Raw genomic sequence first — 19095 nt, forward strand, 5'->3', positions numbered from 1 at the left:
TTGGCAACTAAAATGGCTTCTGATCATAGGAAATCTGCATCAGTAAATTCCTTCTGACCCATGCAAGTAAAGAAAAGTGGACATTACAAGGAGGTGGGGTGCCAGGTGAAATGCGTAGTAGTATTTTACCCATCGATGATACATTCTGAGTTCAAATTCTGCCAAGGTCAACTTTGCCCTTCATCCTTTCGGAGTTGATAAATTAAGTACCAGTGAAACACTGGGGGTCAATGTAATCAACTTGTCCCCTCCCCACAGATCTGAGGCCTTGTGCCTCAAGGAGAAAGGATTATTATTGATTTTATTATTGCATTTTACTTCTCAGAGAGCCCTTGACCTTACTTGCTCTGGTTAATTCTGTGAGATTGGACAGCATCCTGTTGACAAAGGTCCCTTTCCAAGAGTTATACGACTTATAACTTAAGTGTTAAGTTTCATGGAAGATACTCAACAGCCAAGTACCAATCTCAAAATCCTAGCTCACCCCCAACGGAGCAGTTTTTTGAGCATGCTCTGTCCTCATTGTCAATTCCAATTTCTCTAACATATTTTATGGAACTTGGTTGTTAGTGCTCTGAGTGTCCCTACAACTACTGGGATGACAGTTATAGTCTCCCTACAACTACAGACTAGTTATTATTATTATTACTATTATTATCATTATCATTATTAGTAGTAGTATTATTAAAGCAGTGAGCTCTTTGAATTATAAGTACACTGGACAAAACTCTTCGCGGCATTTCATCTGTCTTTACATTCTAGGTTCAAATTTCGCTGAGGTCAACTTTGCATTTCATCCTTTTGGAGTTGATAAATTAAGTACCAGTTGCGTACTGGGGATTAATCTAATTGACTGCTCCCCCCCTCCCAAAAAATTTCGGGCCTTGTGCCTAGAGCAAAAAATATTATTATTATTGTTATTATTATTATTATTATTATTATTATTATTATTATTATTATTATTATTATTATTAAGGCGATGAGCTAGTTGGATCGTTAGTACGTTGAGTAAAATGCTTAGCGGCATTTCGTTTGTCTTTGCATTCTGAGTTCAAATTCCGCTGAGGTCAACTTTGCTTTTCATCCTTTAGGAGTCAATAGAATAAGAACCAGTTCAACTGGGGTCGATAAAATCAACTTATCCCCTTCCCTGAAATTGCTGGCCTTGTGTCAAACTCTGAAGTCATTATTACTATCATTATTACTACTACTACAACCGATAAGCACGCGCTTAGAATGCAATCAGACTCAATTTGAACCTGTGGCTTTGAGCTTTAGTTGGTACTTTCATATCTGTAAGAGATTGTTTTTGTTCTGTTTTTTTTTGTTTTCTTTTTACACTCCTTGTCTAACTAAAGACCATTCTTTTATATATATATATATATTCATATATATTTATTCAAAATGTGACCGCATATGTACCGTTGGCGATTTTTTTTCCTCTGTCTTCCCTTCTCTGGATCTTTCCTGCTCCTATGTTTCCGACGAAGAGCTCCGCTCGAAACGTTAAACCCTCCTTCTTTCCTTCTTTCCTGAGCATCCAATAATACTATATTTGTTCCACGTCCTTGCATTGTTGTGTTTTCATGTTTGGATTAACTATATATTTATATGTATATATATATATATATATATATATATATATATATATATATATATATATATATGTATGTATGTATATGTATATATATATATATATATATGTATGTATGTATATGTATATATATATATATATATATATGTATGTATGTATATGTATATATATATATGTATGTATGTATATGTATATATATATATATATATATGTGTATGTATGTATATGTATATATATATATATATGTATATATATATTCGGTCATATTTAAATAGTGTTATCTCTGTAATGCTAATGTATTTGTAGGGACAATCTGTGTTTTTAAACAGGTCACAACAGTTATTAGCCAATCTAACTGTTTTAAGTAGATTTTTATTGATTCAAGCAAAACAAATTTATGTTCTTTCTTTTAGGCTTGTGAGAAGAAATCAGTTTATTGAATTTTCTATGATCATATGACCATAATTAAAGGTCTATTTTTAGACTTACAACAATGTCCACACAATAATTCATTATAATATCTGTTTTAGCACATTATTTGTTAGACTGCTTATACTTTACGTTGGTTAACAAATATATTTTGCAAATTCAGTGTTGCTTTTATTTATTTAATCATTTATTTATTTTGAGGTGCTTTTTTTGCATTCAAATGTCATTTATTAGAAAAAAAAATTTAAAGTAATCATTTGAAATAGTTCATTAGGATAGTGTTGTCAGTCATGACCGAAACAAAAAGGAAAAATAAAGAACCGCTATGAAATATTATTTAATTTCATTTTAATGAGAAAGTTTTATCAATGTGAAACAGGTTCAGTAAGGAGAACAAACTACATCCTGGGCACCGTTCTGGACACCAGCGATTACTTCTACTACTACTACTACTAATAATAATAATAATCTTTTCTACTATAGGCGCAGGAGTGGCTGTGTGGTAAGTAGCTTGCTTACCAACCACATGGTTCCGGGTTCATTCCCACTGTGTGGCACCTTGGGCAAGTGTCTTCTACTATAGCCTCGGGCCGACCGAAGCCTGTCGTATATATGTATATACGACATATACATATATATATATATATGTTTGTGTGTCTGTGTTTGTCTCCCCAACATCGCTTGACAACCAATGGTGGTGTGTTTATGTCCCCGTCACTTCGTGGTTTGGCAAAAGAGACCAATAGAATAAGTACTAGGCTTCCAAAGAATAAGTCCTGAGGTCGATTTGCTCGACTAAAGGCGGTACTCCAGCATGGCCGCAGTCAAAAGACTGAAATGAGTAAAAGAGTAAAAGAGTATAAGCACAAGGCTTGAAAGTTGGTGGAAGGGGACTAGTCGATTACATCGGCCCCAGTACTCAACTGGTACTCAATTTATCGACCCCAAAAGGATGAAAGACAAAGTCGACCTCAACAGAATTTAAACTCAGAACATAAAGATGGACGAAATGCCACTAAACATTTTGCCCAGCATGATAACGATTCAGCCTGCTCACCACCTTAAATAATAATAATAATAATAATAATAATAATAATAATAATAATAATAATGATTTCAAATTTTGGCTCAAGTCCAACAGTTTCAGGGTAGGGATAAATCAATTACACTGACTCCAGTGCTCAACTGATATTTTTTTTATTGACTGTGGAGTCACATACACTCTCATTACTGAGAATACAGGCTTTGTCATTGTCGGACACTGACGGACTACCAATCTCTTATATAAAATCTGTTCTGTCTGTCTGAGTATCTTCTCAGATCTCGGGCATCCTCCATCCGATTGCGCTCAAATTTGATATGTAGATACCGACGGTATTAGGGCGTGTATAAGTCTTGAAAAAATTACAAAAAACGATTCCAGGTGAAAATGCAGTCGATAAAGCCGTGGAAAATCGTTTTTCTTTGGAATAGAAAAAAGTCTATCTTTATTTCTTCTTTTGCTGGTGTCTTAAATTTAGGTTAAATCAGTGTTTCTCAAAGGGGAGGCCTATGGGACGGTCGGACAAGTTGTTTTGAGAAAATTTGGTTTAAATGTTTGACAACTCAGCACCATACATTGGACGGAGTGCGTTTTGCTCGTACATATATAAAGAGCATTAAAAAAATGTTTCCAAAAATCATGGGGGCTGTACTGTTTACTGATTCTATAAGTGTGGTAATGGATGATAGAGAATTCAAAATGATGGTGAAATTTGTTGTTAGGAAGGTGGCTGATAATCTTGTAGACTTCTTTCTACCAACTCAACTGCTAGACACCAGAGCTTTCATGTGTCAATGCCTAGATAACCAAGACATTCAAGATATGGGAACTAACTGAAGGTATTTGTCTGGTTGCGCATCTCTGGATAGCTTCCAAAGATCTATATTCTGAACAAGAATGGGGTTCTAGGCTGGAGATGCAAACTGCAAGTATGGATACACATAGCAATATATAACTTCACATATGTTTCTTTATAGACTACAAGGGACCAAACACAGAGGGGACAAACAAGGACAGACAAAGGGATTAAGTTGATTATATCGACCCCAGTGCGTAACTGGTACTTATTTAATTGACCCCGAAAGGATGAAAGCCAAAGTCGACCTCGGCGGAATTTGAACTCAGAACGTAACGGCAGACGAAATACAGCTATGCATTTCGCCCAGCGTGCTAATGGTTCTGCCAGTGAGCTGGCCAGCTTGCAACTGAGTGATGCTTAGATACCTTCAATGTTTTTGATGATTTGCAGATATGCAGTTTGTCCAATGCAGATCATTGTTGGCAATAATGCCTAAGGTCACATTTGGTCTTTTATATTTTTCATATAAGCTGGGTTATATTTCTTTGGAGTACAAAGTATTCAACCAAGTTAAAACAAAAAATAAAATATGAAAATACCTTTAAAAATAGAAGTATTTTGAAAAGATTGCTTAAACTATAGGCGTAGGAGTGGCTGTGTGGTAAGTAGCTTGCTTACTAACCACATGGTTCCAGGTTCAGTCCCACTGCGTGGAACCTTGGGCAAGTGTCTTCTACTATAGCCTTGGGCCAACCAAAGCCTTGTGAGTGGATTTGGAAGACGGAAACTGAAAGAAACCTGTCGTATATATGTATATGTGTGTGTGTGTGTGTGTTTGTCCCCCCCCCAACATCGCTTGACAACCGATGCTGGTGTGTTTACGTCCCCGTAACTTAGCAGTTCGGCAAAAGAGACCGATAGAATAAGTACTAGGCTTACAAAGAATAAGTCCTGGGGTCGATTTGCTCGACTAAAGGCGGTGCTCCAGCATGGCCACAGCCAAATGACTGAAACAAGTAAAAGAGTAAAACTGTTTAACTATTTAGGCCAGAAATTCTATTTATCTTCTAATATACCCTTCTGTCATATCCAGCAGTGTTGGTGTACCCCTTGTGAAGAATCTCTCTCTATATAAACGGCAGTTTGTCTGTGCGTTTTCTGTGTGTCTGTTTTCTCGTACCCTCACTCTGACCACGGCTTTCAACCGATTCTGATGAAACTTGACACACACATAGCCCAATGTCATAATTCAAAACTAACGCAGCGAAAATTTTGAAAAGTTCCCCCAGTTCTGAAAAAAATCGATAAATTCGACATGGGGTCGAGAATCAGAAACCCAAACCACAGACCGTCTAGGGGACGCAACTCCACCTTTTTTAACTCGCAAAAAAATTTACCATCATTTTTTTCCCATTTTTTTGCTATTTTTTGGCTATAACTCTCTGAAAATGCTTTATAGTTATTTCTCTTACAAACCTGAGCAACGCCGGGCGATACTGCTAGTATATTATAAAATGGTTGGATAGCATAAACAGACAATGTATTATTTGTTATTAAAGTATATTTGGTAGACAAGACTTCCAAACAACATATCTGACCCATTAGCATTTAAACTGGCCATATCCACCCCCAATTATTCTTCCTGTTTTATGCTCAGACTGGCCTGATCTGGCCTCTCATACCTACCCTAATATCATTCTGAAAATATACCATTATATCATCAAATTTTCAAAGATATAAGATAACGTATAATTAATTCAAAACAATAGGAATAAATAAGTATTACATTTGACTCAGTAATCTTAATGCTAAAAGATTAACAAAGTTTTTTTTTCTATTCTATTTCTTTTAATAAATACTATTTACTAAACCTAACAGTCCACTATTGAAAAGTAGTTGGTTGTGGTTACTTCAAAATTCCAGTGTTTTCACAACTCATGTACCTCTGTATTTTCTCTTGCATAGAGGGGACAAACAAGGACAGACATACGGATTAAGTCGATTACATTGACCCTAGTGCATAACCGGTACTTAATTTATTGACCCCGAAAGGCTGAAAGGCAAAGTCGACCTTGGCGGAATTTGAACTCAGAACGTAACTGCAGACGAAATATGGCTACGCATTTCGCTCGGCATTCTAACGTTTCTGCCAGCTCTCCGCCTTATGATCCTGACTGAAACTACTTAGCACACTGGAAACAGCATATCTGGACATTGCCCTTCATGAAAACACTCAATGCTTCATGGAGTGTGTGTGTGTGTGGGGGGGTGATGCATGACCTGTCAGGTGTGTTTAGCCCGTTGACCTTTCACTTCTGACACTGTGTCACACAACATGCAGCCAGTCTAGGGCATAGCTAAAATAAAACACATCCAATGTGTACTTGACTTAAAGATCATCTCTTTTCTGTAGGATTATTTCAGCAGGGTTTACTGGGTTATTCCACTGGAAAAAACAATATTTGTGCATTTTATATTTTCAAGTATTTTGTATGAAAGGTGGACATCCTGATGTGTACACTGATAAGCTACTGAAATATAAACTTTTTATCAGCAAGCAGTTTAATGAGACACATGGGACAGAGAGTCACTGATGAAGTCACAGAATGTCTAATGACATTATTAATAATAATAAAACTGAAGTGAAGATCAAATAATTAGTGCTTGTATTTAATTGGCAAAAGATGACCGTCCCCAAGTATAACGCCATCTGTTTCGACACGTTCTCAAATCATGAATCTTTCAAAAAATATATAACTGTAACAAAGTTTAATGATTGCTAAATATTTGTATTTGATGAACTAATTAATTTGTTAGAATATTTGTGTAGGAGGTGGGGGTGGAGGAGTAATGTCGATTTGATGGAGGGAATGACCTTATGTGAACACAAGCATTTGATCAATATAAACAAATCATCTGTGTGCTTGTTCAGCAAGAAATTGCAGAACCCTGATACTCCGTCTAATGAGGGAAGAATCCATGATATATATATATATGTATGTATATGTATGGGGTGGATGTAGGTGTCTTCAAAATGAAACTGGACCTATTACTGCCAAGTGTCCAGATGAACCAACTTCACAGCAGGAGGTGCAGTTGAGGGCAGCAGCATCAAACTCCCTCATGCACCAAATGTCAATTTCTATATGTATATATCTCTTATTATAAAAGGCAGATTTTATCTGCCTCCCTTTGGGAGTTATACAAATCTACAATATAGGATTTCTTCAATTACAATTTACCTTGCATTTTTAAGAGTACAATGCATCGCGTCATGCCAGGTCCAGTTTTTAAAATTTAAACTCCAATTAAGCAAAATTTACAGAAAACTCACATTCTGGTGTGTGTGTCAAATGCTTTTCTTAGTCTGGTTTACAGCACACGCAAACGCACACACACAGTGGGCAACGAATAAAATGAAAGTAATTGACTTACTGTAGTGAGTGATTCTTTCACTCTGCCTCCCACTTCCTCTTTCAACACATAGACACGCAAATATATAAATAAAATTGTAAGCTAACGTGCGTGTGTGTGAGTGGGTGTGTGTGGGTGTGCGCGTGTGTGTGTGTGAGGGTGCGTGTGTGTGTGTGTGCGTGTGCGTGAGTGTGTGACAGGAAAGTTTTTTACAACGAATATAACACCTATATCCAAGTAGCAGAAAGATAAGACAGTAAGGTGTGATTTGAGGGAGATTTGGCTGCTATTTCTACCATGTCTAGCTGCCATGTAGGGGTCTCCCTCATAGGCTCATACATACATATATACATAGATAAGACAGTAAGGTGTGATTTGGGGGAAATTTGGCTGCTATTTCTACCAGGTCTAGCTGCCATGTAGGGGTCTCCCTCATAGGCTCATACATACATATATACATAGATAAGACAGTAAGGTGTGATTTGGGGGAAATTTGGCTGCTGTTTCTACCAGGTCTAGCTGCCATGTAGGGGTCTCCCTCATAGGCTCATACATACATATATACATAGATAAGACAGTAAGGTGTGATTTGGAGGAAATTTGGCTGCTATTTCTACCAGGTCTAGCTACCATGTAGAGGTCCCCCTCATTGGCTCATATATATATACATACATAAGACAGTAAGGTGTGATTTGAGGGAGATTTGGCTGCTGTTTCTACCAGGTCTGTTAGGCCTTCTCATGTAAACTCAAGCTTTCTCATGCCTTGAACATAAGACCAAAGCAGAGAATGTATTCTTTTATTCTTCTGCTTTTTCCAGCCATTGGTCTGTGGCCATGCTGGGGCAATGCCTTGAAGAATTGTAGTTTAATGAATCAACTCCAGTTTTATTTTTGTAAGCATTGTACTTATTCTATCTGTTTCCTTTGTCAAACCACTAGGTGACAGGGATGTAAACAAAACAACATTTGTTGTCAAGCAGTGGTGGAGAACAATCACAAGCACAGACACGCACACATACACACATACATGCATACACATATACACACATACATACATACATACATATATATATATGTGTGTATATATATATTGCAGCGTGGAAGGTGTTTGTAAGCCATTTAAGAAACACACAAAAACCGTTACATTCACTTCAACATTTAAATTTAATTTGCCAAAATATTTTCGTCGCTTTCAGACCGCGACCTGTTCACTGACAAAAATATCGTGCTAACAGGTCGCGGTCTCAAAGCGACGAAAATATTTTGACAAATTAAATTTAAATGTTGAAGTGAATCTAACGGTTTTTGTGTGTTTCTTAAATGGCTTATAAACACCTTCAACGCTGCAACTGTTTTCGTTCCAGCACACGATCTCAGATCAAGTCACTTGCTATGCAAGTACATCTCTGTAACTATATATATATTTATATATATATATATATATATATGTATATTGGTAAAAACAGTAAGATAACAAAAGAAAGAAAGAGACCTCAATATTATGTAAATAGAGGAAATCTTTATATATAAAAGTGAGGTTGTGTGTCTGTCTCCTACGATTTAGATTCCTAACTACTCCCACATTTTGCGGTGCAGTTTAACCAAAACCGGGTATCTTATAGTCGTGATTCATATCGAGCCCTTCTGGGTATTAGCGTGCGTCTACGATGAGTCTACGATTTTAAAAAAAATTTACCATCAATTTTTCCCATTTTTAATCCATTTTTGACATATATAAGGGAAGTAACTCTCTAAAATTTATTATTAAATCTCAGAACGTAAAAAGCTACAGTAACACCCCTCCCCCTTTGTGGTTAGCCATATTGAGATGGCTATTATACTTTACATCTCTAAAAATGCTTATATAATTATTTCCCTTACAAACCCGAGCAACGCCGGGCGATACTGCTAGTATATATATATATATATATATATGTATATATATGTGTGTATGTATGTATGTATGTATGTTTGTATGTATGTATGTATATGTATATATATATATCATCATCATTTAACGTCCGCTTTCCATGCTAACATGGGTTGGACGATTTGACTGGGGTCTGGCGAACCAGACTCCAATCTGATCTGGCAGAGTTTCTACAGCTGGATGCCCTTCCTAACGCCAACCACCCCGAGAGTGTATGGGTGCTATCACGTGCCAACGGCACGAGGGCCAGTTGGTACGAGGGCCAGTTCGGCACGAGGGCCAGTTTGGCACGATGGCCAGTTATATATATATATACATGTATATATATATATATACATGTAAATATATATATATATGTGTGTATGTATATACATACATACATTTATCACCACCACTTCCATCATGGTTATTATTTAATGTCCATGTTCCACACCGACACAAGTTGGACGGTTTGACAGAATCCAGTGGGTCTGAGGACTGCATTGTGCTCCACTGCCTGCTTTGTCGTGATTTCTACAGCTGGATGCCCTTCCTAATGCCAACCACCTTACAGTGTGCCACTCTCCTTATACATATATATATATAATTTATTTACATATTTATATATATACTTATATGCACACACATACATCATTTATATATATATATATATAAAATAGAAAATTATGTAAAACCCCTAAACAATAATTATTCTATAAATAAATGAAATTATACCAAACTCCCGTCTAATTTTTGTAGCAAGTGAATCCTGAAACAACAAAGAATTTTTGCGAGAATAGACAAGGTTAATTATTCTATTATGCAGAGTTGTTTTCAGCAGAAAATAAACTAGTTTTAATTCTAATTAATTTTCTTTGATCAATTCAATTAGTAGAGTAGATTGATTGAAATAATTTCCTTCTAGTGAATAATTAATTGTTGTTTTGACATCAATGTCTTTATCTTCCAAGAAAGGAAACACACAAAAAAAAAATGAAAAATTTTTCCCCCCTTCTGTTCATATTTTTTTTGTATTTTTATTATTACTATTATTTTTATTATTATTTTTTTATATTATTATTATTATTATTATTATTATTATCATTATTATTATTATTATTATTATTATTGGCTATACTGCTTAATCTGAGAAATTTGATTTATGTATTATAGGCCCTGTTTTGACTAGTCAGTTTGGCAACTAATATTGGGTGATCTTCCCGCATACTTCCTTCTTCTTCTCTTCATTTATTTTTTACTCCTATGCATGTGTGTGTGTGCATGTGCAGATGTGTGTTTTGTGTGTGTGTGTGCACATGCATGTGTGCGTTTCTGTTGAAGTGAAAATACAATTATGGTCTATTTCCCAATTTTGTGTCCTTTTGAGGTTTGGAATTTTTTAAATTCCTCAAGTTTGGTTGTTAACATCAATATGTTCCTCGTCTCCCCCTCTCTTCACGTTCAAGATAAGATACGCTGAACCATCAAAACCTGACACCAGTACTCATTCTCCTCAATAAAAGCAAGCTGTGTATTGATTTGTATAATTTTAACTATTTAAAAGTTTCCATGGTGCTTTTAAGCTCGTGAAGCCACACATGTAACAATTCAGAATTGTTTGGTCTCTCTCTTTCTCTTCTCCTTCCCCCTTCTTTCTCTGTCTCTCTCTCTTTCTCGTACTTGCCGAACTAATTAAATGATATTAATCAATGAGTATTATTATTTTTTAATTAATTAATATTTATCATTGATTAATATTATTTCATTTTCTCCTTGTCGCTTAATTATTTCTAGTTAGCTTCATTTTATTTTTTTTAATGCTAACTAGAAATTACCAGTAACATATTTATTTGCCTGTGTAGCTTTGAATAAGGGGACACTGTATCCCTATTTGAAGCATAAAATACATTAATTTAAATTTACCATCACCACCAACACCACTTACATTTTCACCTCCTCTTCCTACTACTCCTTTTCTTATACTCTCCTCTTCCTACTCCCCTTTTCCCCACACCCCTTCTCCTACTCTCCTTCTTACATATACGTGCATACACACGCATGCACACACACACACACACACACACACACACACACACAGAAGCTTTTCTTAATTTCTTTTACCCATATCCACTCTCAAAGCTTTTGTTGACCCAGAGCTCTAAAATAGAAGACATTTTACTGTACAGTGAGATTGAACCGAAACCCATGAGGTTGTAAAACAAACTTAACAACATATCTATGTCTCCTTATAGCCATGTCTATACCTTTGAAAAAAAAAAGAAAAATCCACACACTAGGATTGAACTCAAAGCCACATGGTTGTAACGTGAACTTCTTAACCACACAGCTATGTCTTTATCCGTAGCCATGACCATGCCTTTTAACCCTTTCGTTACCGTATTTATTTTGAGATGCTCTGTGTTGCTTTCAATTATTTTAAATATAACAAAGAATTTAGTAAAATAACTTAGTTATCATTAAGCTAGTGTTAGAAACATGAATTGTGACTAAGGTGTGGTGGTATATTTTGATGCAAAATTTATGGAAACAAGACATTTGTACTACAGAGCCAGAGCCGGTTTTGGCCGGGTTAGTAACGAAAGGGTTAAATAAATAAAAAGTTCATGTCGCATATAGACTGTTTTTAGTGTGTAATAATGTTGAGGAATTCCATTTCATTTAGAAACAACTTGTCTAGACCATTTATAGAAAACTTTAAATATGTTATGCATCTGTCTGGTTTTAGCTGATAATCATTGTTTGATGTTTGTATTTTCACATTGATTCCATTCAGTCTCTTAGTATTTATGATTTGTTTTATATTTAGTATTAATGCATTAATATCTTATACTTAGTACACTCTCATGTTTTGTGGTTTGTTCTATAAACAGTCATCTCTTATTATTTGTGGTCTGCTTTATATAAAACACATTAGTATCTTGTGTACTTTGTTGGTTGGTTTGTCTTATAGTTGTCTTATTTTTGTGGGCTGTTTTATATTATAGTACAAGACCCATCAAGTCAAGCAGAATCACACTTGTGACAGATACTGGTGTCACGCAAATTGGCATCCATGCCAGTGGCATGTAAAGGCATCCTGGTGTCATGCAAATTGGCATCCGTGCGAGTGGCACGTAAAAGCACCCTGGTGTCACGCAAATTGGCACCCATGCCAGTGGCACATAAAAGCACCCTGGTGTCACGCAAATTGGCACCCGTGCCAGTGGCACGTAAAAGCACCCTGGTGTCATGCAAATTGGCAGCTGTGCTGGTGGCACATAAAAACACCCATTGCACTCTTGGAGGGATTGGTGTTAAGAAGGGCATCCAGCTGTGGAAAACCATGCCAAATCAGACTGGAGTCTGGTACAGCCTTCCAGTGTGCCAGCCTGGTCAAACCGTCCAACCCATGCCAGCATGGACAATGGACATTAAATGATGATGATGATGATGATAGTCTTTTACTGTGGGATATCCTGTATAGTATGGCACTCTGACAGTTATGACGATGAGGGTTCCAGTTGATCCAATCAGTGGACAGCCTGCTCATGAAATTAACATGCAAGTGGCTGAGTACTCCACAGACATGTGTACCCTTAATGTAGTTCTCAGGACGATTCAGCGTGTGACAAGGCTGGGCCTTTGAATTACAGGTACTACTTGTTTTTGCCAGCTGAGTGGACTGGAGCAACATGAAATAAAGTGACTTGTTTAAGGACACAATGCATCACTGGTAATTGAAATCATGACCTTACAATCGTGAGCTGAATACCCTAACCACTAAGCCATGCACCTTCACCCTGTATAGTATATACATCTGTTAGTTGTGGATTGTTCTATATTCAGGGTGGGACAGAGAGGAGGGGTGTTTTTGAAATTCACAAAATCATTAAGTTTAGCTGCAAACATTTTATTGACACCACTGTGTTTGTATTGAATTAGTATTTGTCAAATCAAGTGTGGAAAACAGCATCCATCGTGTGGTGTCTGTTTCCGTTGATGCATTTCTGAAGACGTTCTTGGAAGTTGGCCTCCACTCTCTCCAGCATTGCTCCGTCAATTTGAGCGACATCCAGTTCGGTATTGTTCCTATTGCTGGATACACTTCCTAATACCAACTACTTTACAGAAGTTGTCGTGCGTGTGTTTTAGTAGGGACAGAAACATGGATGGATATATTTATACGCTTGTGATCAGAAGACAAAACATTTGAAACATATAAATGCACACATTCGACAGAAAGTGAATGTATATCAAAAAATTATTAGCTCCTGAGGTTTGTTGTTTACATAAACAATGTATTATGATAAACATGTCATTCTTAATGATCCCCAAGGTAACTTTCAATTATGGTATTGTGAAAACTTTCATCACCACATTACTACTGTGTCACACTAGTAAGTTATCAATAAGTTCTGTTGTGTTGGGTTTTTTTTCTTCCATACAGAATATTTCCATGTTTTGTTTATTGATTTTAAATAATACACAGTCTTGATTCCAGGCAAGGAATGACCAAAATGTATGAAGAAATCAAAGCTTTTGTGAATCGAGTAGGTCTTAAACAGTCTCAGATAGCTGCCATGACAGGTAATAAACAATTTTTCATTATTCTTGTGTCGTTAATTATTGTTACTTGCTGTAATTTTTTTATGTGCATTTTTAACAAAATAACTAATAACATATATAGCTGTCTGTTGATCTGTTTGTCTATCTTTATGTTCCTATCTATCTATCTGGCTGTCAGTCTTTCTATTCATCTATATATCTATTGATCTGTCTGATGTTCTGTTTAACTGCCTTACTCTCTACAACTGTCTATCTATCTATCTATCTATCTATCTATCTATCTATCTATCTATCTATCTATCTATCTATCTATCTATATCTATCTATCTATTATCTATCTATCTATCTATCTATCTATCTATCTATCTATGTCTATCTATTTATCTATCTATCTATCTATCTATCTATCTATTTATCTATCTATCTATCTATCTATCTATCTATCAATCTATCTATCAGTCTATCTGTCTATCTATCTATCTATATCTATCTATTTATCTATCTATCTATCTATCTATCTATCTATCTATCTATCTAAGGTCTGATCAATAAGTATCCAGACTGTTGCCATAGTAACAAAGCTAAAGCATGCAGAGTGAAGCCGCTTGGCACAGATTGACCTTGAACTCTGCTGTGCATACGCACTAAATTTTAACGTTCTGGCTCACTCCTGCTATTTACAGCAATGCTTGGAAGGAAGGTGTGTAGCATGTGATCATTGACCATGACAGAGAAAGTTGTCTTGGCGATACCTGCTCAGAGGCCTAGACCTGCTCAGAGTTGCAGAAAGTGTATGGAGAGGAGTGTATGAGCCACACACAAGTGTACGAGTGGTTCAGACGTTTCCAAGATGGCCAAATAAATGTAGATATTGACGAATGTTCTCAGAGATCCACAATGGGTGGAACGGAGAAAAACATCACAGACATGTATGCAGCTGTGAGGGAAAATTGTCAAATTACTGTACTTCAATACTACACCCACACTTAGTTGAGGGTGGCACGGTTTTGTCTTGTGAATTATATGGAGACTTCACTAATGCTGGTGCCATGTTAAATGTACCCAATACCCTATGTAAAGTGGTTGGTGTTATGAAGAGCATCCAGCCAGGGAAACCTTGCTGAAGCAGACAATGGATGTTGAGATCTAGTCTACTGGCTCATAAGCTGATGATGACAATGATGATGAGGTTGACAATGGTGCTGAGGATAATGATGATGATGATGATGATGGTGGTGATGATGATGATGATGAATGCATCATTTTGCAGTGAAGATTTTTCCAATCTTTTGGTTGTGGTCTCCAAATTATCAAAAGCGGTGTTTATAGAGGATCATATATACGTCTTGAACTCATGATTCAGTAGTTCAGACAATGGGGTAGGGGTGAGGGTGAGTATTAAGAACCGTCCAAAATAGAGTTAGTTGCATTGTTGCATTTAATGTACTTAGTCTCGGTGGTTCATTCAGTGTATTTAGTAGCACCAAATACATTTAGTATACTTCAATTATTGATCCATAATGATTGGAACTGAAATTCCACTTCACCTTATGATCGTATTTATTACAAAATGCATGTCAAGTTGGTGCAGCATTTGACTCTTGAGTATTTTATTTATTGATTAATTTATTGATTTAGACTAGTTATGATTACTTGATCACCGAACCAACATATATAAAATGCTAAGTTTTCTGTGTTTGATTATACAAATTGTGTTGTTATAAATTATGTTAATTATTTCTCAAGAAAAGTTTCTTTTCTTGACAGACCCATCTTCTATTTGCTATTTGCCATCTCTAATTATCAGAACAGCAATTAACAGTCTTCTAACCATTTTAATCTTGCCTAATATCTTCCATGCATTCCTAACACTTGAATTAATTTAAGAATTGGGTAACTACTCATAAAATATTTATAGGTGCCCAAGCATGGCCACAACCAACAGGCTGGAACCAATAAAAGAGTAATTTAGGAAATGCTTTGATTATATGTTTTGTTTTACTTGCTCCAGTCATTAAACTTCAGCCATGCTGGAGCAACAAATAACTACCAGTATAACATTTTGTTTGCAATTATCCAACACACTTTAACCCATTAGCATTTAGTCAGGCCCAAATATTCTATCTGTTTTAGATTAAAACTGACCAGATCCAACTTCTCACACCTACCCTACAATGTCATTCTAAAAATATAGTAACACACAATTGAAATCTTGATGCTACAAAATAATTGCGTGATTAATTCAAAACAGTGTGAATAAATAAGCAATGTATTTGATAAAGAAATCTGAATGCTAAAAAGTTAATTCACTCATGCCAGACAGAGTTTTACCATTCCTTCTGCTTGATATTCTATGCAAAAATCTGTTGGTCTGAAATTCTCTTTCTGTTCTAATATTCCTATCAGTTACAAACCTTTGACCATTCCAACCCAAAGTCAAGATATACAACAAATATTCCAAATTGTACTAAACTATTCTTAAAATTAGAAAATTACTGTTTTAAAATCTCACAATGAGAAATATTCAGCAACAGTACTTTATAGTAAAGATTATTTGCCAACATAACATGGCAGTCCTGGTTTAGGACAAATGTTGCTGTAATTTAGCCCCAGGAGACATCGTCTCCAGCTGGCTATATGACACGATCTGTGTCCTTATATTTTTGAGCAAAGGAATCTAGCACCCCAACTCAGCTCAAAACAATATAAGGACACAGATCATGTCGTATAGCCAGCTGGAGACGATGTCTCCTGGGGCTAAATTTCAGTAACATTCATCTAAACCAGGACTGCCATGCTATGTTGGCAAAAACCTTTATTCTTAAAATGTCCAAATACAAGTTAAGAATTATTTGTTTAAACATCAAATTGTAAGTCTTGACCAGGTTTTGTTAGACAATTTTCAACATTTCCATTTCATTGCAGGTATCAGCCAATCCTATGTTAGTCGATACTTACGTGGTGAGTTCACAGAGATGTCCGAACGCTGTCGAAGAGCAATGTATGCTTGGTATGTTTCTCATAGGCAGCGCTTAGCCAGGGCACCTAGGTTCAGTTACGGTAAGTTTTCACATGAATTTTGTAAGAAGTTTTCATCGTTTGTTTCTTGTCTTCTTCTCAATGTAAACATCTTAAAATCAAATCTAGTAAGAAATATTGAAGATACAGAGCCTGGTGGTTAAAGTGTTCAGCTCATGAACCTAAGGTTATGAGTTCAGTTTCTGGATTGGGTAGTGTGTTGTAATCTTGAGCAAGACACTTCAGTTCATGTTACTTTAGTCTAATAAGCTATAATGAATACTAGCTGAGTACTAATGTAGCCCCCTCTCCCTCCAGCTGGATGATCCACTAAGTCAATGATAATAATCCTTTCTACTATAGGCACAAGGCCTGCAATTTAGAGGAGTGGCTAGTTGATTACACCAACCCCAGGGATTCTCTGGTACTTAATTTATTGACCCCTAAAGGACAAAAGACAAATTCGACCACAGTAGAACTTGAATTCTGAATATATTGGGTTGTCTGGAAAGTTCGTGCCGATTTTTAAAGGAAAGAAAAAGGTCAATAAATAAATGCCATTACATTTTTAATCAACCAAATATGAACTATTTCATTGCACAATGCATCTCCATCTTTCCTTTAACTTGAAAATACCCTCTTCCCAGAATTGAGGTAGTTTCATGGCAAAGAATTCATCAAGGTATCTTTTTACATCATCCAAGGAATTGAAATTTTTACCATTAAGACTATTCTGCAGAGACTTGAATAAGTGGAAATCTGAAGGAACAATATCTGGTGGATATGGAGGGTGGGGTAACACATCCCAGCCGAGCTGCAGCAATTTTTGTCTGGTTCCCAAAGCACCAAGTGCCGAAAATGAACTTTCTTATCTTCCATTTTAAAAGGTTACAGAATTAACACAAGTTATAGGAACATAAACCTTCTTCCACGAAACGATAGCTTAAACTGTGCTCTAAATGGGGGTGTAGTCAAATCCTATTTTATGGACTCAACCATGTTCTAAAATAAGTTGAAAGGTAAGCTGCTACAAATCGGAACGAACTTTCTGGACAACCCAATAGCAACAGATAAAACACCATTAAGCATTTCACTCAGCATGCTAACAATTCTTCCAGCTCACTGCCTTATGGGTCAGAAACGTTAGAGATAATTCTTAACTAGTATGTCTAATGGTGATTGCATATGATAGAACCCATGGAGAAGGTGCCTAAGGACATTAGGAACCATATTTGTGCTTGAGTGATAGCTGGCTGTTCTTTTATACATTTTAAGAAGGCATTTAGAAATAAGTGTTTTATTGTTGTAATAGATACATTATAAGTACTAATTTGTTTTAGTTTGTTTTAACCATGTGGGCTAAGACTATGCTGGAGCAAGTAAGAGAGTATCTCTGTAGATCCATAAAAGACCTTCAGAATTACTACACACAGAAAAATACCTGCAACTTATTTGAACTCACAAACTAGGGATTACTAGTCCAGTAACATAACAGCTTTGACATTTCAGCACTACAACTTAAGAGTGAAAGAACCTCTGTATGATTGTTTGACCTGTTAGAAATAGTAGCCAAATATTGCTGAATTCTAATTTTGCAATTATAAAAAAGGACACAATGGAAAATATAGTCTTAGATTCGCCTTACTGGCACCTGTGCTGGTGGCATGTGTAAAAGGATTCGAGCGAGGTCATTGCCAGTACTGCCTGACTGGCCCCCGTGCCAGTGGCACATAAAAAGCATCCACTACACTCTTGGAGTGGTTGGCGTTAGAAAGGGCATCCAGCTGTAGAAACTCTGCCAAATCAAGATTGGTGCCTGGTGCAACCATCTGGTTTGCCAGCCCTCAGTCAAAATCGTCCAACTCATGCTAGCATGGAAAGCAGACATTAAACGATGATGATGATGGTGGTGATGATATAGAAAAATGATGGCTTTTGATGGTCACATCAGTCCAGGCTGACTTGGTTTTATTTTGTCACTGAGCCTGTTCTCTTTATTTCCTTGTTGTCATCGTCATCTAATGTCCACTTTTCCATGCTTGCATGGGCCAGATGAAATTTGTTGAAACAGATTTTCTATGGCAAGATGCTCTTCCTGTCACCAACATTCACCTGTTTCCAAGCAAGCTAATGTTTCCATATAGCCAGATATGTTTTCCTTTTTGCAGATTGGAAATACACAACATTGCTTCTATGACATTGACGCTCACTTACAACCATCACAAAATGTTAAGACAAGGCTACACACACATGTATGAAAGCTTTTGTTTGGCTTTTATCTGGATACTGAATTTAATTTTCAGTGACTTAATTCCCTTAACC

At 36.3% G+C, this 19095-nt stretch overlaps 1 protein-coding gene across 3 annotated transcripts in view; it reads left to right on the forward strand.

Annotated features, from left to right (window-relative positions):
• LOC115218558 (homeobox-containing protein 1-like) overlaps nt 1-19095 on the forward strand; it is a 218102-nt gene that overhangs the window by 187662 nt on the left and 11345 nt on the right. For 2 of the 3 annotated variants that reach the window (XM_036508150.1, XM_036508148.1), the window contains exons 5-6: nt 13679-13776; nt 16681-16815. In XM_036508150.1, the coding sequence (XP_036364043.1) occupies nt 13679-13776; nt 16681-16815 (233 nt within the window). The remainder of the gene's footprint in view (nt 1-13678; nt 13777-16680; nt 16816-19095) is intronic. The other variant, XM_036508149.1, reaches the window with a different exon arrangement.

Source organism: Octopus sinensis, linkage group LG13 (genome assembly GCF_006345805.1).
Source record: "Octopus sinensis linkage group LG13, ASM634580v1, whole genome shotgun sequence".
Lineage (NCBI taxonomy): Eukaryota > Metazoa > Mollusca > Cephalopoda > Octopoda > Octopodidae > Octopus > Octopus sinensis.